The sequence below is a fragment of the Trichomycterus rosablanca genome, chromosome 6 (assembly GCF_030014385.1).
Source record: "Trichomycterus rosablanca isolate fTriRos1 chromosome 6, fTriRos1.hap1, whole genome shotgun sequence".
Taxonomy (NCBI): domain Eukaryota; kingdom Metazoa; phylum Chordata; class Actinopteri; order Siluriformes; family Trichomycteridae; genus Trichomycterus; species Trichomycterus rosablanca.
Window position 1 is genome coordinate 6,016,256 of NC_085993.1, and position 22,700 is coordinate 6,038,955.

Sequence of the window (22,700 nt, forward strand, 5' to 3'; positions counted from 1 at the left end):
CTGTTCTTCAATGGTCAGGACTCTCACAGGACCACCACAGAGTGGGTATTATTTAGGTGGTGATTCATTCTCAGCACTGCAGTGACACTGACATGGTAGTGGTGTGTTAGTGTGTGTTGTGCTGGTATGGGTGGATAAGACACCACAGCGCTGATGGTGTTTTTAAACACCTCACTGTCACTGCTGGACTGAGAATAGTCCACCAACCAAAAATTTACAGCCAACAGTGCCACGTGATCAGCGTCCTCTGACCACTGATGAAGGTCTAGAAGATGACCAACTTGAACATCAGCAGTAGATGAGCGATCGTCTATGACTTTACATCTACAAGGTGGACAAACTAGGTAGGAGTGTCTAATAAAGTGGACAGTTGTGGACACGGTATTTAAAAACTCCAGCAGCGCTGCTGTGTTTAATCCACTCATACCAGCACAACACACACTAACACCACCACCATTGGTGGTCAGTGTAACTGCAGTGCTGAGAATGATCCACCACCTAAATAATACCTGCTCTGTGGTGGTCCTCTGGGGGTCCTGACCATTTAAGAACAGGGTGAAAGCAGGCTAACAAAGTATGTAGAGAAACAGATGGACTACAGTCAGTAATTGTATACTACAAAGTGCTCCTATATGGTAAGTGGAGCTGATAAAATGGACAGTGAGTGTAGAAACATGGAGGTGGGTGTAATGTTATGGCTGATCAGTGTATTAAAACCAAGAAAAAATGAAGGTTACATGTGTAACTGTGAATGTACCAACTATGTAGATGATAACCAAGTCATGTCGATCACTCATGTGGCAAGAAATGAGCAGACAAAAAATTAGATGTAATGTGTAATGTTTAGCACCCAATTTTAAAACCATAAGCTTTATGTATTTTGCCCATTCAGTTCAGGCACTGATGTTGGATCAGAAGCCCTGGCTCACAATGGACATTCCAATTCATCGAAAACTTCCTCATTGGGGTTATGGTCAGGGCTCCTTGCTGGCCACTGGAGTTCCTCCACACCAAACTTGTCAAACTATGTTTTTATAGACAATTCTTTGTCACATGGGCTCATGCACATGTTTAAGGAGTGGTCCTAATGTTTTAGCTCTTCAATGCATTTCCATTTTTGTGCGATATCTAAATGGGTAGAAGTAGGTAAAAACCACAGCACCTATAGAATACCCATTTAGACACAGGAAAAAAAACTGAATTCCTGACTGGAGGGATGTATTGAACCCAGGTCCCAGGATTCTGGAAATGTGCAACAATCCTTCCTGCATCACCACAATGACACCCTAGTTAAATATAGTAACATTATATTTAAAACTAGATTTTTTTTATCCTACTCCATATGCCGCCCTGTCCTTATGACCCATATATACTGACGTATGGCTTTACAAGCTAGTATTGCTCTTACACACATACAGACCCCTCCCCCCAAACCCTTTCCAGAACACCCCTGAGGTAAATAAAAAACACTCGACCCATCAAACAGCACTGACGTCTGACTCTATATGACTCTGAGCAAGTTGGAATATCAGATGCCCTTTGTAGTTGCACTGAAAGAGACGCATGGTCTGGGATCTGTTGTTATTCTCACTTCCCTCTACCCTGCTTCTCATCTCGTCTTCTTTCCCTCTTCTCATCTCGTCCTCTTTCCCGCAGAACGAGGAACCGATGCCCCCTCGGCCAGGGCTGGGACATTCTTGCTCTGGTTTCTTTCAAAAGGCAATGCGGCGCAGACGCAGCACATGCCCTGCAGTGCCAGCCCCGGGCCATGCCAGCCTCGCCGCTTCATCACAGGGGGACCAGACTAACGTCGACTGACTGCACTTGGCTGCATTTTCCTTCACGCAATCATATCAGATCAGCCCGCTAGCCATTGACAGCACCACTGCTTAAAACAAAATGTGTCCAATTTCCTTGGAACTGTAATTCTTAAGCATCAGCGCATGTGAAGCAGATAACCTAGAGCCAACTGCTTTACTACAATATACATGATTTCTATCTATCTGTCTGTCTGTCTGTCTGTCTGTCTGTCTGTCTGTCTGTCTATCTATCTATCTATCTATCTATCTATCTATCTATCTATCTATCTATCCATCCATCCATCCATCCATCCATCCATCCATCCATCCATCCATCCATCCATCCATCCATCCATCCATCCATCCAGATAGATAGATAGATAGATAGATAGATAGATAGATAGATAGATAGATAGATAGATAGATAGATAGATAGATAGATAGATAGATAGATAGATAGATACTTTATTTATCCCAAAGAAAATTATTCTTTATCAGGGTATCAGCATTCATCCATCCACCCAAATCCATCCATCCATCCATCCATCCATCCATCAGATGTTTTAGCCACACCCATTGGTAACAGGTGAATAAAGTCAATTATCTGAAATTCTATTTTTTTAACCTTTGGGAAAAGACTTTTCTTATTTCAGCATGACCATATCCCTGTGACTTTCATAAGAACATAGTGTGATGAGTTCAATGTGGAGGAACACCAGTGGACTTCACAGAGCCCTAAGCCCAACCCTACTGGACGCCTTTGGGATAAATCTGGAAGCCTTATTGTAAGTCAATATCAGTGTCTGACCTAACAAATGCTCCTTTGACTGAAAAAGTACAAATGCCCACATACACACTTTAAATTCTTGTTGAAAGCCTTCCTAAAAGAGTTAAGGAGTCACATGGACTTGGGAGTACTTCAGAAAAATGTTGTCACGTAACACAGCCTACCGCTGCATCAGCGAATACAACCTTTTTCTACACAAAGAGAAAGCTGTACATAAATTCTGTGTTTTGTGTTCAGATGAGCTCACGTTTGAGCTTGTTTTCAGGAAAAACACACATCAAGTTCTCCAAGTCAGATTCAAAAAAGGACCATCCAGACTGTTATCAGTGAAAGGTGCAAAAGCCAGCATCTGTCAGGGTATAGAAGTGCATCAGTGCCCACAGCATGGGGCGTGGCTTGCATATGTTGGAAGGTATGTGGAGGTGTACATATGCTGCCATCAAATTGGTGTCTTCAGTTTCCAAACCATTGAGTGTCATTAATTTGACAGAACACAGGAACACATGCCCCTGAATTTCAGGCATCAAATTTTAAATGTGTTTATATTTACATAATACAAAGATGAAGTATTGGGAATGCTGAACTGTTTAGTGGTAATGCTAAATTGTTGGACATAAGTTACTGGCACAACGTCTGCTATTTGTGCAATTGAATTATACAGCGAACCTTCCATAGTGTTTCCTCTCTCCTTCCTTTAAATCTGCCTCACATTTAAGATCACAGATAATAGGCTTTGACTCCTGGCTGCACATTTATGGGTCTCATGTTATGCGCTTAGCTCGTAGCGCATAGCTGAAGAACAGAGTGGTGGTGACAGGGCAGCCAGTCAGCCGGCCGAGCCTGTCAGGATCTCTCATACACTAATGATTTCCCTTTAGTCTATTTTCTGTCTCATTGGCCGTTTCCTTCAAAAACAAAATTGCTCATTTATATTCTCATGCCTGGGGCATTTTGGTCTTCAAATATTGTTGGAAAGTGAACGGATTAGGCAAAATATGCTTTTTTCCCCACAAAATGTTAATTTATTTTCTGGTTCACTTTCTCCTTTGAGGCCAATTAGGAAATTTCTTCTGGCTGCATTAATGTCAAACTGACATCCTCGCCTATAATTACACTGTGCTTGAAACCTAACTTTCACTCGTCTGCTGGATAAATGAGTGCGCTTGGCACTGGCACACACACACACACACACACACATACACACAAACACACACACAGCTTTTGATCATTTAATCATTGCTTTTTTTTTTACCCAACTGGTTTAACCTGTATCTTCTCTTATTGCAAAATGTGGGCTCAATGATTTTTTTTAAATAATCTACACAGTGCACTTATTATTATTATTATTATTATTATTATTATTATTATTATTATTATTATTATATTTTGTTGACCACTTTGTTTCAGACCAGTCTTTCATATAATAATAATAAAAAGAATAATAATAATAATTATTATTATTATTATCATTATTTTATTTTAAATACTACTATTGCTAAAATTAATAATATTATATATATATATATATATATATATATAATAATATAATAATTAATTAATTAATTGTACTAATAGTAGTATCTTAGTACTTTAAAACTTTTTGTTTTGTAATTACATTTTCTAAATGCTTCCTATATTTATGCGTTATTATATTTATGAGTTATTAGCAGTAGTAGTTGTAGTGGTAGTAGTTGTAGTAGTGGTCATAATAGTAGTAGTTGTAGCAGTGGTAGTTATAGTAGTAGTGGTAATAGTAGTAGTGGTAGTTATAGTAGTAACTGTAGTAGTAGTGTTGGTTATAGATTAGTTGTAGTGGTAGTTGTAGTAGTAGTTATAGTAGTAGTGGTAGAAGTTATAGTAGTAGTAGTAATACTAGTAGTAGTAGTAGGTATAGTAGTAGTAGTGGTAGTAGTTATAGTAGTAGTGGTAATAGTAGTAGTAGTATGCATAGTTGTAGTAGTAGTAGTAGTAATGGTAGTTATAGCAGTAGTGGTAGATATACTAGTAGTTATAGTTGTGTGGTAGTTGTATAAGAAGGACACATAATGTTAGTAATAGTAATAGTGATAGACAGTAGAAGTGTAATAGTAGAAGTTGTGGTAAGGGTCGCAGTAATAGGAGTAAAATAATTGGTAGCAGAAGTACAAACCTTATTTCCGAAAAACTTGGTACATTTTGTCAAATGCAATAAAAAGAAGAATCTGTGATTTGTTCATTCTACAACAGTGTCGCTTCGTAGACAAAGAGTATGTGTGCTTAACTGGCCTGCCTGCTGTCCGGATTTGTCTTATATTTACAATGTTTGGTAAATTATAAAGGATTGTTTAGCAGCTTATTTCTAGCCCTTCTGCCACCAAGTTGCCACTGTTGGGCTCCTGAGCGAGGCACTTAATCCTTACTGCTCACTCTGTATTCACTCACAATTGGAAGTTGCTTTGGATCAAAGCAGCTGCTAAACAGAGTAAATGAAAATGAAACATCACAAGCTCTGTAAACATTTATCCACAGGCTCTGTGATGTGGATGGAGGGGTTACAGTGTGACGGACATTATCACAGTATTCATCCTCATCCTCAACCTTGTCATCTACCATCACCATCACTATCACCATAACAACCTGGGGCTCTCTCCTCCATTCCTACAGATAAAATCAATCTGCCTTTTTGACGACTTGAAAGAAAATCACTTGCCTGGTTAGACTCAGTCCGTCCAATCAGTCTCGCTCATCCTCGTTCTGTTTTCCTGCCTACAATCCTCCTTCACTTTGGTGAAGAAGTTCAGTGACCCTCTGCTGATCCTCCAGTCATCAGTGTGAAGTCACACAAGATGTGTTACAGCTCATACAGGTCATGCTTACAGAACAGGTAAAGTAACGCTCTTCTTCAAGAGCTTTCAACTGGTGGCTCAGTGGGTAGCACTGCACCTCACAGTGAGAAGGTCCTGGGTTTGATTCCCAGTCTGGGTCCTTTCTGTGTGGATTTGCATGTTCTTCCCATGTCTGTGTGAGTTTTCTTTAGGAGCGTATATATATATATAAAAAAATAATAATACTTTTTTGCTGTAATTATTATTATTATTATTATTATGAAAAGAAGAAGAAAGGAAATGTTTTATTTATCTTAAAATCCCAGTTTTGGTCATTGTAAAGTTGTTGTTTTTTATTATTACTTGAGTCTATTGTCAGCTTATCTAATTAGTAAGTTATAACAATCCATATTGATTTCTTCACATAATATAAACATTTACGGTGAAAACGATAACGTTAATTGAAATTATTATTATTATAATTATTATTATTAATTTAAATTATTATTTTTATTATAATTATTATTATTAATTTAAATTAAATTATTATTATTATTATTATTATTAATTTAAATTGATTAAAAAGCCATAAGATTTTCTGTATCTGTCCCTGTTCTTTATTTTTCAGAGTAAAGCTATTTTTCTGTCAGCAGTGAGAATTTGCTGGATCCTCTAAACTGCCACTTGACCGCTCTGTTACTGTTGTAGTCTGACCTTGGCTTTGAGTGGTGAATTGACTCCCCTGATCCTGCAGCAAAAGGCGGGGCCGGTCGTGACTGACAGCTCTGATAATTAAGGGATTGTAAAGACCCTTTGGAGGGTTTTAACAACCCTGCAAGGCCAGACTGAGTGCAGTGTCAGTCAGTCAGTGCACTGAGCATATGCACCACAAAGCAGCAGGGACAACAAAGAATAAGTCATGTGATGCAGGACCAGATTTATCATTTGGGATGGTTTTGCATGATGGGAAAAAGGGAGGGGGGGGGTGTTCAGGGGTAATGCCCAATTCACCAGCTTAGACCAATATGGAACTCTTAAATATAACTTATAACATTAATAATAACATTAAAACCACCTCCTTGTTTCTACACTCACTGTCCATTTTATCAGCTCCACTCACCATATAGCAGCACTTTATAGTTCTACAATTACTGACTGTAATCCATCTATTTCTCTACATACCTTTTTAGCCTGCTTTCACCCTGTTCTTCAATGGTCAGGACCCCCAAAGGATCACTACAGAGCAGGTATTATTTAGGTGGTGGATCATTCTCAGCACTGCAGTGACAATGACATGGTGGTGGTGTGTTAGTGTGCGTTGTGCTGGTATGAGTGGATCAGACACAGCAGTGCTAATGGAGTTTTTAAATACAGTGTCCCCTCACTGTCCACTCTATTAGACACTCCTACCTAGTTGGTCCACCTTGTAGATGTAAAGTCAGAGACGATCGCTCATCTATTGCTGCTGTTTGAGTCGGTCATCTTCTAGACCTTCATCAGTGGTCACAGGACGCTGCCCACGGGGCGCTGTTGGCTGGATATATTTTTGGTTGGTGGACTATTCTCAGTCCAGCAGGGACAGTGAGGTGTTTAAAATCTCCAGCAGCGCTGCTGTGTCTAATCCACTCATACCAGCACAACACACACTAACACACCACCACCATGTCAGTGTCACTGCAGTGCTGAGAATGATCCTCCACCTAAATAATACCTGCTCTGTGGTGGTCCTGTGAGAGTCCTGACCATTAAAGAACAGCATGAAAGGGGGCTAATAAAGTAGTCAGTAATTACCATATAGAAGCAACAAAGTGCTCCTATATGGTAAGTAAGGTGAGTGTAAGTGAGTGTAGAAACAAGGAGGTGGTTTTAATGTTATGGCTGATCTGTGTATATTCCTTTACTCATGTGTTCATTAATACATCTATTAATTTTTCATCTCACTCAGGGTCATGATGGGTTTGGTGCCACCCAAAACTACTGGAACACATCCTGGACTTGTTTGCTTACTCACTCACTACCTAGGATCATTTAAAAGTAGCCAATCCACCTTCTATAGTACCAGAAGAAAGCCTACATGGACACAAAAAGAACAAAGAACAAAAAAACAACCCAAGATTAAGTCTGGTATGCAAACCAGATCTGCAGTGGTGACCCACTAAACATACAAAAAAACCCAGCATGAATGTGCCACACTGAGTAAATCTTTTAATATAGAATATTATTATTTCTCTCTGAAGAAATCCGGCTGATAAAGGCTTCATTAAAAGTGTGGCCCTTCAACAAAATAACACGTTTTTTACACCATTGTTACCAAACTTACAATTATAGCAGCATTCTTACACAGAAAAACAAGTAATTAATAGAAACTATGCATAAAAGAAACACTTGCTTTGGCTATAAAGGGAAATTTTGCATGCCCGAGCCTCCTGAATATTTACATTATTAAACAAAGTAATAAGAAAAAATACTGCAGGTGAAGCTTCATGCCAGCAGTGTGTTATCACACAATAAACAGGCTGAAAGTGTTCTGTAGATTTAATCCCAGCTCTGGTAAATATGTCTGACATCCCGTTCCAGCAGACGAGAAGACTAACATTGTGGGTAAAAAATCAACATAAAGTCATATTTTCCCAGCTTGGGTGTATAAGGTTAGTGCTCTTTGCACAACTTGACATTTACAAGAGTAGCTTATTACGTCCAAATATTACAGTTTTTACCAAGTGTTAACACTTTGTGTTTTCTCTCTCTCACTCACTCACCTGTACCTCAATTTACTCTGTAATAAAACAAGTGACATTCAAGTTTAATTTGAAGTGCTGCCTGGTATTAATCCTAAAACACACAGGAAGAGGAATAATAAGCTGTGTTAAAGGACGCGCTGTGAGGATGTGGGGTACTGAAGTGAGACATGAGTTACAGCTTTTAATACCTAATATGAAATGTTTAAAAAAGAAAAGCAGAGTAAATCTGCAAGCAAAAACGTAGGGGAATTTCCATAGACAAACATGGGCAGTAGAACAGACCACACTAAAGAGCTTATTGATTTTGAAACTGTCATATGATGCTTCTGTTTCCGAGACATTTGAATCAAGTTTCGGCCCTGCTAGAGCTGCTTCAGGCTAGTGAAATGTAAGTGCTGTGATTGTGAAGGTAAAATATCTTGGAGCAGCAACAGCTCGACTGTAAAGTCACACCAGTATTCTTGTTCCTAAACAAAAACAACAATAACAAGGCTCTTGGTGGCACAGCGGTAAATTACACTCACTATCACTGAGATTCAGGGTTCAAAGCTTTAAAAAGATGCCCACAGTAAAAATGCTAGATTGTATGTATTAATATTTAGAGTGCAGTATAGCACAATAATTGAAATAATGGGCGCTCTGGGCGCTCAGGTGGCGCAGCGGTAAAAACACACGCTGGGACACCAGAGCTGGGATCTTGAATTATTGAGTCTCAGCTCTGCCTGCCGTCTGGGCTGAGCGGCCACATGAACAACGATTGGCCTGTTGTTCAGATAGGAGTGAGATATTTAAAAGCCAGATAGGGACTCTCTCATAACTAATGCAATTCCGACCTCTGCTGGCTGATTGATGGCGCCTGCACAGAGATGGGAAAAGAGTGCTGTCAGGGTGTGTCTCTCCATACACAGTGCTGATCTGCATTGCACTCGTCAAAGTGTAGGTGACAAAATGCATACGGCTGCTGCCCACGTGTCGGAGGAGGCATGGGTTAGCTTTGTTCTCCTTAATCAGAGCGGGGATCGGCATTCGTGGAGAGAAAGCATGATGCAATTGGGCAATTGGACATGCTAAAAGGGAGAAAAAAGGGAGAAAATGCAAAAACAAAAATATATATAAACAAAAATAATAATAATAATAATGGGCGCTCGAGTGGCGCAGTGGTCTTTAAAGGTTTGAGCCTCAGTGGTGCTATTAACCAGCCAAACATCTACACAGACATGATGGGAGATGGAATGGCCGATGACCAAAAGATTGGTGTCCTGAGCAGGGTATTCCAGCCTTGTGCCCAGTGTTTCCCTGTGGTACTGTGACCCTGACCAGGATAAAGCAGTTAATAAAAATAAAAAGTAGAAATTAAATTAATGTGATGTAAAACTGGCCAAATAGCTTCTTTATTTAAAAAAAGAATAAATGTATAACAAGACAGATTCAGTGTTAAGAAAGGCATTTAGATTAAACCATATGTTGCTCCTATACGTTTGCTGATATGTTTGTTGTTGTTGCTGGTTTTTTAAGAACATAATAATGTAGGACTTGTTCTTTTCCATTTTTCCAACAAGCTGCATGTGTGTCCACTGTGTAGGGAATAAGTAGTAGGGTGCTATATTGAATACAGCACGGTCTGATTTTCCTGCCTAGGGCTCTTTAGCAGTAGAAGTGACAGTCTGAGCACAGAGATCGGTAATCAATGAGGTGCAAATTTCACCATCTGATCAATGGAGCGTGATCGACGGCTGTAATCAGATGAGGCTCCCCTGACTGGTTGCATTCAATTTGTTCCAGCAGCACCCTTAAACCTAATAAGGCAATTGATTGAGGCTCAAATGAGTTGTTGCAATTAGGAAACTGTTAATAAACATGCAGCTTTTATCCCCTGAGACTGACTGGCGTGTTCGAGTCTTCGCCTGCGTTCCCTAAACAATCTGTTTCCACACAAACAGCAAAAATAACAAATCAGCTGGCTAAATATTGCTATATATTATTCATCTAATAAAACAACACATTGGCTTGTTCATGAAAATGATCCAGTTAACTCAGCAATCAGGTCATGGGTGTTCAAAGTTCAGCCTGGGGGCCAAACGCAGCCTGCGGACAGATTTAATCTGGCCCATGGTTTCTCATCAATGCTTTCTCTAGCCTAAATGTTTTTAAAAATATAGTTTTATCATGTTATGATTTTAATTTTTTTAGATTTAGATTAATATTTAATAATAATTATTAATTATTAATAATTAAGGATGTTTGAAAACTTTTATTTTTTAAACTTCACTATTTTATTAATTACTGTGATTTTTTCTGTTGCTTGGCACAGTGGCTCTCACCACACAGAAAGAAGGTGTTGGGTTTGTTTCCCAGGTGGAGTGGTCCAGGTCCTTTCCCGTGTCTGTGTGGGTTTCCTTCTGGAGCTCCGGTTTCCTCCAACAGTCCAAAAACGTGCAAGTGGGGTGAATTGAAGATCAAAGATTGTCCATGACTGTGTTTGACATTAAATGTTGAACTGATGAATCTTGTGTAACAAGTAAATACCTGTGCTGTCATAAATGTAACCAAAGTGTGTAAAACATGACCTAATTAAGAAAATAAACTTTGTTACACTAAATGATAAAAAAGTACTCTGTTCATTTAAGCATTTAAACAAGTATTACTGAGTCTTGTTTTGCCAAACCCCTACACCTGTATTAGTTCATTGTTATGGTACAGTAAGAATGGTACTTTTAAAACAATGAGAATTTGCTTAAACAAATACTTCAGCATTTTTCATTGCCGAAGTATGTATATTATTCTCTCTCTCTCTCTTTGTGTATATATACATATATATATATATATATATATATATATATATATATATAGTTTCATCTTTGTATACATACAATTTGTGTATATGTGTATACAAATTCCCAGGTATAATGTGGGAACACTGTCGCCGTCTCCTGGACTAAACGAGCATTGCAAAATAGCAATATCATTCGAGTCAACAAGGAAACTCTTCAGATTAACTTTATTTATTTATTTAAGCGCATTTACTTATTTATTTATTTATTTATTCATATATTTATTTGTTAGCCTGTTTAATTAATACAAATTATAATTCACTTATTTATTAACCTAAAATTATTAGGAAAAAACTGCCATTTTTGTAGATTACATTCAAATAGGACATTAAAAACAATATCATAACTAAAAAATATTGTTTAAAAAAGTCTTTAACGTGCTGTATTTGCTTCAACATAAAAAAATCTTAAATAATAATTAGTCACTTAAAATTATTTTTTTTTAAATAAAAAGGTAAAAAAAAAGGTAAAAATCCGAAATCGGCATCTTTACGCATATATACATAGACATCTGTACTGTGTGAAGTGGTTTTGTAAAATCAGTACTCCTACGTTTTGTAAACAAAATAAAAAATAAAAAATAAAAAAAATATATATAATAATAATAATAATAAAAATCATTCATTAAAAAATATTTTGTATTTGTCATATGCATGTCGCACTAGAAAAATTATCTGTTATTTGTATTAAAATCAAATAAAAGCAAAAAAGCATTTCATTCTTTAATCTCATGTCGAAAGAGAGATAGTCACACAGAGAGAGTGTATTAAATGTAATACCTGTATTTTAATATTTTATTTTAAATATTCATAAAAGCGTCTGCCAAAAATGTAAAAACATGGATTCAGACAATCGAACTTCCTACTTCACATCCTTCAGTTTCATTATTTACCATACAAACGAAATTAGGAATAAATTAATTACTGTATTTAAAATTACCGGCACCAATTAAAATCACGTGGTGTGGTGATATTTCCATGTCTTATTTATCTCAGTAAACAGGAGGAGTTTCTGTCATCTCAGACCTTTAGTTCTAATGTTGTGATTTTAATTTAGGTCCATCATGGATGATTAAAATCCAGGGTCTATGGGCGTGATTAGAAGTGAAGGGAAGAGAGTCTCAGTGATTTCCACAGATTCTCAAGGTGCTGCTGAAACAAAAAGAATCAGAACATCACACCGTCAGAACATCACTGACCACCACTGCAACACTGGTTTTAATGGTACAAGCTCTGTATATGTGATCGTGATGAAACTATACACTTAAAACTAGACTGTAAAGTACTAAATTAATACGCTGTAAATCAGTTACACTAACTGATACTGGCGCTTAAAAAGCAATAAAGCTATTTAGCAATGGGTATGCCTCTTATATATATATATATATGGGGGGTGGAAAGAGGTTTTAGCATTTTTACTTTAATGAATAAAATGAGACGTAAATCAGTAAATCAGTTCGTCTCGCTTTACTAATTCAAAGAAATGTCTTCAAATAAATAAGTAATACGTTTTTTATACTAGCAATTGGATTGTTTGTCCTTTTAACCTACACAAAAAACATCAGACTCTGGACAGCAAACAGTTTATCGACTAATTGGGTCTAATAGAGTCAAATGTAGTCAAGATGGTTAATTGCCGCTAATCAGCAATGAAAAACATACACTGCAGTTTTACATTTGAAATGCACATTATTAATTCCAACCATATTATTAATTCATCACCTCCAAAAAAAAAAGATAAGGGGGGTGGAACTGAAGGACATGACATGTCTGACTGCCTCGACGAAATGTATTACAATTGATACACTGCATATACTTATAACTATTCTCCAGCTCTCCAGCTCCAGTGGCCTGCACAGCTCATGTTCAGGTGTCCACATACTTCTGACCATGAAGTGTAACATAAGCTAAAGTGACAGAATTTCTGAAGACGAATAATCTTTTTCTCCAAAACGAGCTAAAAAAAAAAAGCAGTGAAGATTACAAATGTATTAATATTGTGTATTTATAAAATATTTGCGTCACTGAATAAATAAAAATGCGTTAAAACATTACAAATAGTTTTCTTAGATAAAATAAGTTCATATGTTTAATTCATCACAGCAAGATAAACAGAAATAGTATGTCTCGTTGATTTGAAGTCTGTCAAATAATTACCTACATTGCAGAAGTTGTTTGTTGACAAAAACAAACGATCCACCAGATTTTGTATTAAAGTAGAGCTAAAAACTATTGATTTAATAAATTTTATTTAATAAATACAGCTTATTAAAGCAATGAACATAGTATGCATGACTTAGGCGATGCTGAAAATTAAAATTTTAAAGTTTTTAAAATTTAAAGTTAATTTCGTACATTTGGTCCGAGTTTTAATGACCACTAATAATGAAAATACACCATCTGTATTTCATCCCATGGACCTATGAATTTATCATACTGGGAAATGGAACAGGCGGTGATGGTGGTGGTGGAGGTGTCACTGACTTAAGGCAACGTCTTAAATAATAATAAATATTACAATAAATAAATAAATAATAAGCACAAGGTTTGTTGCAAATAACAATTTTAGAGAAATACAACTACAAATTTAAAAGACACTAATATTGCAAACGGATACTCTAAAATATGTCTAAATATGTAAAATATGTAATAGACTATAGCACTATAACTTATAATAATAATAATAATAATAATAATAATAATAATAATAATTGCAATGCACAAAAAGTGTGTTTTGTCCCCATGTCATTTTTAGACAACAGTTATTAAGTAACAATTCGACGATCAGATCCAAATCAATGTAATCTACAATAAATATAGCAATAATGTGATAACAGCATTTAAATGTCATTTGTTAACCCGTTCACACCTTCATTCTGAGATTGTAGTGATTTTAAAAAGACCATCCAGATTCCAGTTTGCCAGTATGAAGCGGAGACTCTGATTGGTCGGAGGCAGGTGCTTCACGGGCTGCGACCAGTCAGTGATGAGAGGAGGAGGAGCAGCTCTGTGTTATAATGCGTTATAATAAAGAAGAAAAAATCCCTCACTCCCCCCATCCTGACGTCAATGTAGGAAATGAGTCTAGAGCAACAACTGAGGAGGATTTCTAGCAAAAAAAGACGGAGTTGATGTGGAGGAGTCAGGAGGCTCAGAAAGCGCAACTTTTTGGACAGACATAAATAAATTACGCTCAGTATCCTAAACAAGACGGACCAGGAGCTACACAGGACTAAACTGATTTTACAGAAGTCAGGCCATATGTAATTGCATTCTGGGAAAATTCATCTACACACTTTTATTTCATCATTTTCCTGCTAGGATTTCTGTTTTGGAGCTTTTTTCCTAAAATGTGCGTTAAATGTGCGTAAAATACCAGTGTGCCAACTTTGATACAAAACGCTCGTTTTGCGTTTTTATTAGGTATCAAAATTAACTGGCAATGTTTAAAAATAATTTGCTTTTTTAAACGAATCAACTCGAAATATTTAACTGGAAACCTTTTGTTTAAAACGTGCGTATTTTGTATTTTTCTTTTTGCTGGAAAGTAACCACGCTGTTATGCTGACTTCTTAAATCAACTACCTTTTCCCTATTTTTTTTTTTTTAAGTTTTTCCCCCTTTTATGCCATGGAAGCATCTAGTGCGTCCAGTTTTGGAATAGACACTATTTTATCTTCTGGTGGTTCGTGCAGCTCGGCGCTGGCGATGATGGACGAAGATTACCGAGCGGCGGACTTTCGGAGCCGCGCTACACCGTCACCGTGCTCGGATCTGGACGCGTCGGGCGCAAGAAGCCCGTCTACCCCAATCTCGGTCACCGCGGACCCTCCCGAGCCGCTTTCGGTGCAAGAAGGACTTCATCATCATCTTCATCATCACCATCACTATCATCCGGTCGCCCAAAATCCTGTCCCGCGGACCGCCACCTCCTCTTTTCTTATCAAGGACATTCTGGGTGATGGGAAGCCGCTGGCAGCGTGCGCGCCTTACAGTGCCAGTCTGGCACACTCTCCGCACCATCATCATCCTCATCATCACCACCACAGCCCAAAGTCCGAGAGCGCGGAACCTCTCACACCCAAAGCGGAGCACGATGAGCTCGGGGGCAAACTGGACAAAAGAGACGACAAACATGAGTCCAAATGCAACGGTAAGACCAAACTTTATAATTAAAACAACAAATTTCTTTGAAGTTAAAGAATGAGCTGAGCCAGGCTGTAGAATTTCAATTATTTTACATCTTTGGGGAAAATCTGTTTAGTTCCGAGTTTTGTATTTTGTATCACACCATGTGCCTTTACATGAAGCTATTCATTTATTTTATAAAGCTTTATAATTGAGCTGAATGCGCATGTTATAGTAAATACAATAAAATGCGCATTGAAGGTAAAACACGCCGACGAGAAATGCAACTGCACACAAAAAAAGTAAAACGTTCCAGAGTTCCAGAAAACTTGAGTTTTTAAATAAAAGCTATTACTATAAAGCTAGTGTGCATGTCAGATTACTGGTACAGTGACATAGGCGAACAGAAAATACGTTCACACATTTGTATTAAAAATAAGCAAACTGAATAATTATTATTAATTTTATAACTATACAAATTGTAACTATTCAAATAAGATTATAAGATTATTTTGCGAGTAGAATATTTAAGCTTAGACTTCAGACAATGAACTTAATTTCACTTTATTGTTTGTATTTGCCTATACGAAACATGATCATTTTAGTTTATCTCCAAATTCTACAGTAAAAAAATTGGATTGGGTTGAAGAAAACAAAACCACGTCATAGTGTATTTGGTGAGATGCTTATGTAGTAAACGATTGCAAAATTAAATAACTAAATAAATAAATAACATTTAAGCGTTGCATGTATGAAACATCAGTTTGGAAAAACGCAGTAGATACAGTCAGGTGTTCATGTTCTACAGTAAATACAATAACATGTTCAGATTGAAAAAAAAAAAAACCTCACAACTCACAAAGTGTCGCGTTTGGAAATTAGATTTTTAAATCAGAAACAGACCTAATAAATATTAGAATAAATTAGTGTAGTGAATTAGTGTGTTTTGGTATGATGATCGATATTTTTAGAAACTTGATGGCGTTTTTTGTTGAGATAAGATATATATTATATATCATTGCATAAACGTTATTTTGTATTTATATTTTTATGAAACAATTGAAAAACTACATGGATTTTTATGAGCATTTACACAGACGAACAACACTGTTGAAACAGCCACTGAGTCAATAATAGAGGTCATTCACAGGTGCAAACTTTTATATGAATTCATTACTTAAAAACTCGAGTGCACTACGTTGCCTAATTTGAAATAATTGTACGTATTTATTTATTTACTGCAATAACAATTAAAATTCATTACAAGCAAAATGATAAAACATGTGCATTTTCTATCTTAACTACACAAACATGTTCACATTAACTCTAGGATGACTGGCATTCATGCTCTGCTGTAAATCTTTATGCTTACCCCAAAAGAAAAAAATCTATATTTTTATATATTATATAAGATAAACACGGTGAATTAATTTGTTAAAGGTTGTAGTTTTCACGAGAGCTTAAATATATAAAGTATATATAGTTTTTTACAAACATCTATATACAAAATGATTGTACATTGTTAATAGTATGTAATGCACTAATGAAAACCCCAGTATTATTTTAAACTGGCGAATTGTTAATCAAAAAAGTGAGCTATAATTTTAAATGTTTTATTTATAAGATGTAAAGGAATATCTGCTATTAATGTACCGTCGATGTATTTATTTCATAAACATGTATAAAGGAAAATGCTGGGATACGAGGCTCAATCCCTGAATCCCTGAAATAAATTAACACCTCCGGGGATGGATCAACACCTACAATCATCACTTAAGTCTTGAAGGGTTGAACTGACATCTGCAGTATTTATTTCCAACTACATTTTATTCCACTATTATAGTACATTTGAAATATTTTAAAGTGTATAAATGTTTTAATGATTTAACATTAAAGATAAGCTTAACACGTAATAACACGTACACAGATATTTAATACAATACTAATACAATTTCACAATATATGTTTATAATAAAACCCGAAAGATTAAAAATATAACAAAGGTACACAAATAATCAAACACACATATTCAAATGATCAATTCGATAAAATCGTAATTTAAGTGTTTGGCAGCATCGATTTTAATTTCCACGTTTTGACACTTTAAACGAGCAAGATCACAGAAGTCTAAATGAATCTTTAATTCTTCAATATTGTTGTGTTTATATCTTCAGTTTTGTCATGTAAGAGCTTCAAAACATACCATTCGTCACTGTCACTGAGTTTGTCTGATATTAGCATAACAGAAGTTGAAACAGATGTAAAGCCTCCCTGGTGGGTCAATTAGAGAGATTATTGTTCTTCCTGGAGGGGGGATCAGGGAGAAAAAAATCTGATACAAATAGAGATAGATCGAAACATCGATTCTAGACTTAATATTTTTAAAGGTGAAGATTTATTATTACTTTATTATTATTATTATTTATTATTGTAATATACTAGATTACAAACCCACTTGGACGCCACATACCAATAATAATAATAATCATAATAATAACAACAATGAAAATAATAATATTAATGAAAATAATAATAATAATAACAATAATAATTTTCAACTTTTTTCTAGGAACAAAAGAGGAGGGTGATCGGGAAATCTCCAGTTCCAGGGACAGCCCCACGGTTCGCTCTAAGAAGCCGCGGAAAGCTCGGACGGCTTTTTCGGATCATCAGCTGAACCAGCTGGAGCGAAGCTTCGAGCGCCAAAAGTACCTGAGTGTTCAGGACCGAATGGACCTGGCAGCAGCACTAAACCTCACCGACACACAGGTCAAGACCTGGTACCAGAACCGACGGTGAGATTATTTACTTTTAACAGGAACTCATCGGCTGGTAATCGTTATGGGGCTGAAACACTAGCTCGATTTAAGACCTGTAGAGTATTGAATATAATTTACTCGTTTTAATATAGAATAAAAAACAAAACAAAACAAAATATATTTATAATCTATTAATATGAACTTGTTATATATTTATAGATGCACTCTTTCTGCTCCAAGTATTTATCCATGTTTGAACCACTTTTCATCGGTCAGTATGTAAAACAGTGCGCGTAAACTTTTACTGTAATAATGAAAACACTGGCACACCTGTACATGCGCACGATGGTTAATACATCATTTAATAATTAAATAATAAATAATTAATAATATTTAAAAGTAAAATAAGTAAATACAATATTAAATCTAATTATCAGAAGTAAATGTTAAATATATTATGCTTGTATTGTTGGTGTAAATTAGTATTCGTTACAACTAATTGTTACAGGCTATACTGCGCTATAATAATAATAATAATGATAATAATAATAATAATAATAATAATAATAATAAGAAGAAGAAGAAGAAGAAGAAGAAGAAGAAGAAGAAGGATAGTAGTAGTAGTAGTAATGATAATAATAATAAGAAGAAGAAGAAGAAGAAGAAGAAGAAGGATAGTAGTAGTAGTAGTAATGATAATAATAATAATAAGAAGAAGAAGAAGAAGAAGGATAGTAGTAGTAGTAGTAATAATAATAATAATAATAATAAGAAGAAGAAGAAGAAGAAGAAGAAGAAGAAGAAGAAGAAGAAGAAGAATAAGAAGAAGGATAGTAGTAGTAGTAGTAGTAGTAGTAATAATAATAATAATAATAATAATAATAACAACATGTTTTTTGTTATTATTTCAGGACGAAGTGGAAGCGGCAGACAGCAGTAGGGTTGGAGCTGCTGGCAGAAGCGGGCAGTTATTCGGCGCTGCAGCGGATGTTCCCATCACCGTATTTCTACCCCCCTGGGCTGCTCGGCTCGGTGGACGGCACGGCGGCAGCAGCTGCGGCGGCAGCAGCGATGTACAGCAGCGTTTACCGGAGCAGCGGACCCGCCCCGCACCCCGCCGCCCTGCACCCCGCCGCCCTGCACCCCGCCGCCCTGCACCGACCGCTCGTGCCGCGCGTACTCATCCACGGCCTGGGAGCGAGCGGGCAACCGGCCCTCAATCCGCTGGGAAGCCCGGTTCCCGGTGCGACGCACCCCCGGTAAAGAGATAAATAACAGAGAAAAAAATCAATGAAGAGACACTGGAAAGAGACGTGAATCAGACTCGCGCTGGGTTTTTTTGAGACAATTCAAAGCGCCTTTTCTCCAAAAAAGACAATTCAAAGACTTTTATTAAAGAAAAGAAAGAAAGAAGAACTATTATTATTTAATATGGACCAACCAAGCAGTTCTGATCTGGCCGTGCACAGTAAAAAAGTGACTGTTTATGTGACGGATTGTTGTTTGTTTTGGTTTTTTTGTACAAATACACTTATACTACTAAATAAACTCAAAGTTTATTAGAATTCAAGAAAAGCTTGAATAAAGACATAATGCTAAACACTAAAAGGTTATATGTGATAACTTTCAACTAAATGGATCCAAAACATCGTTACAAACACATTTTTTACTATAGTGACTATTTGAACTTGATTTTACGTTTCACCTCAACCATCGCTTTATATGTGACTTAAAATAAAGCTAACACTAATGGAAACTGTAGAGTTCCACGCAAATACATTAAAATGTTTTCCTTATAAAACATAAACAACAATTTAATCAACGTTTCACCTTGTGAACACATTCAGTCCATTTTATTTTAAACTGTGTGGATGTTATGACAGTGCTTTAGGGGGTGCATTTCATTTCACTACTAAACTCGAGACACGTAAACCTGCTTATAACTTTTACGTTGCAACATCTTTTATTTTTTATTAAAAAACCCTAATAATTCAACAATAAGCTTTACTGGCCTCCTAAAATCCTCCTTTCAGTCATAGTCTTTTTTTGGATGTTTTGTGTTTTTTTGCTACACAACAACAACAACAACAACAATAATAATAATAATAATAATAATAATAATAATAATAATAACAACAATAAAATAAATACTACTACTACTAATACTACTACTACTACTACTAATAATAATAATAATAATAACAGTAAAATAAATACTACTACTACTACTACTACTACTACTACTACTACTACTAATAATAATAATAATAATAATAATAATAATAATAATAATAAGCCTGTATTTAATTTTGGAAATTAGACATTTCCATTACACTTTTTATATTTACAATTTGATGTGACAAAATATATGTGTTGAAGGCCAAGAAAAAATATACAGCAGTAATCTAGGCCAGGTTTTCCAAATCAAATGGTTTCTATTCTAAAATTTGATTACTGCTTTGCATCAGTACACTTTGGGACACAGCGAGAGTAGCTAATTGGGAACAGCTGGATTCAGTTTTTTTAATTATTATTATATGTGCATGTAGTTGATGTGACTTGACAGAATATTTTCTTATAACATTGTGAAAACTAGAAACACATCGTTACCGTTTTGCAGGGAATGTGTGACGTCACAACACCGACAATTATATACAGTATACAATTAGAAATCAATCTTCGGTTGTACTTATATATTATATCATATTAGATTAAGCATTTTTGTTTGTTTATAAGGAAGATTTATACTTAGTAATTTGGCTGTTTCAACATTGCATTCTAAAGATTTACATTTTCAGCATTTAGCAGATGCCTTTATCCAAAGTGACTTACAGTACTATATACAGTCTGAGCAATTGAGGGTTAAAGGCCTTGCTCAAGGACCCAACAGCAGCATCCTGGCAGTAGTGGGGCTTGAACCAGCGACCTTCTGATTACCAGTCCAGTACCTTAACCCCTAGGCTACAACTGCCCTAAATAAATAATAAATTACCACTGTAACTAGGTAATTAAAATAAAGCTCTTGAGGTTCTAATTAGAGTTAGAGTCTCTCCAGGAACCCGTTTAATCCATAAAAATGTTTCTTTATTTACTTTCCATATTCACTTCCGACAGAGACAAAAACATAGGGTTCAGTTTATTAAGTGAAAGTTGCCTGAACAGCGTTAGTGAATCTAAGTCGACTTAAAAACGTGGATTTTCCTTTTTCCCTCGCTATTTTACAACCCTATAAACATTGCAGTATTTTATCTTAACCAATGTTTTATTATTATTATTATTATTATTATTATTATTATTATTATTATTATTAAACGCGGGCTGTTCATGTTTTCATGATAACGCGCTTCGTTTTCGTTTATTTGGGCTTTTCTGTAACTCGGGTTACATTTTTTATTTTCTTGTCTCTTTAGATCATTTCTTGTCTCTGTAGATTATAGTGGAGAACCAATTTATTCTATTCGAGGAAAAAAAATAACGATAAATATAAAAAATTAATAAAGTTAGATGGATAGATAGATGCTCCGCAAATGCCTTAAATACAAATATATTAACACTTTATCTAGTAACTTACACATAAAGCCACATTGAATATTACCCGTCGCTGTATTACATTTTCTGCAAATATGCATAATTTTTAGTTATTTATAATATTACAAACAATATTATTTTATTTAACAGTTTAAATAAATAAAAATTGTGCACTTACATCTGTAGAACATTTTAAGCTGATTCCTATTAGAGAATTGATTATTCTTTTGCATACGATTAAATTAGTATGCATTTATTTAAACTCAGCAGGCTGGATGTAAGTTTAAACAAATCTTAGAACTGTAAAATTAGTCTGATATCTTATTCACTGCTGTATATGGAAGGTTAAGCACTTCTCCAGCAGACCTCCTCATTATAACTGCCATGTACAATAAAGGTTAAATCTAACTAAAACTTGTTACATTTGCCACATGCAGGAAACATGCAGGTTATACAGGCTTTAATATTACATCATTATTTCCCTAACCTATCTTAATAAAAATACTGAGCACTAGGGTAGAACTGTTCTTGATTATAATGAATAAATCTTATAATTAAGATAAACTGGTTGCATCTAAAGTCTCCCCACATGTAGTTTAGTTTTGTTTTGATTTGTGAGCAGAGTGGCTCCACCAGCAGCTGTTCCTAAGTTTACTTATGATCTAATAATGCAGACTAAAACTAGGAATAAAACTTTTTCCACGATCAGCAAAACAACAATCTGCAGGTCATACAGGTGTGTAACAGTACAGCTAATTAAACTAAATTAGTCAAATGAAATGATAATACCAATAGTCCAGATACAGCCTAATATTTTTCTTATATTGTATAATATTACATATTATAATGTACATGTAATATTATAATACATAATATTTAGTACTCATAAGTACTTCCACTTGTTATTAAGCTTTAATCGCCTCCTAAAATCCTCCTTTTTATCATTTATAAGTACTTTTTGTATGTTATATGAGGTACACTATATGGACAAAAGTATTGGGACACCCCTTCCAATTTGGAAATGCATGTGCTTTAGCCTTACCAGTTGCTCAGAGATGTAAGGAATCAATTAATTCAATATAAAATAAATGTTATGCTTCCAACTTTGCAGCAACAGTTTAGGAAGGATTTCCTGTGCACAAAACAAGCTTCATTAAGACGTAAAAAAAACTCCAGTATCCTGCACAGAGCCCTGACCTCAGCAACACTGAACAGCTTTGGAATGAACTGGAACATCAACCGAGGCTTTCTTGACCAACATCAGTGCCCAGCCATACAAATGCTCTTTTGAATAAATGGGAACAAATTCCCACAGACATACTTC

At 35.7% G+C, this 22,700-nt stretch overlaps 1 protein-coding gene across 1 annotated transcript; it reads left to right on the plus strand.

The window, feature by feature from the left end:
- Positions 1-14,591: 14,591 nt before the first annotated feature.
- Positions 14,592-19,436, plus strand: barhl2 (BarH-like homeobox 2). Its single transcript, XM_062996538.1, has 3 exons — positions 14,592-15,114; positions 17,659-17,884; positions 18,760-19,436. Exons 1-3 carry the CDS (start codon positions 14,592-14,594, stop codon positions 19,109-19,111), a joined length of 1,101 nt encoding a protein of 366 aa, XP_062852608.1. The 3' UTR covers positions 19,112-19,436.
- The last annotated feature ends 3,264 nt before the right edge of the window (positions 19,437-22,700 follow it).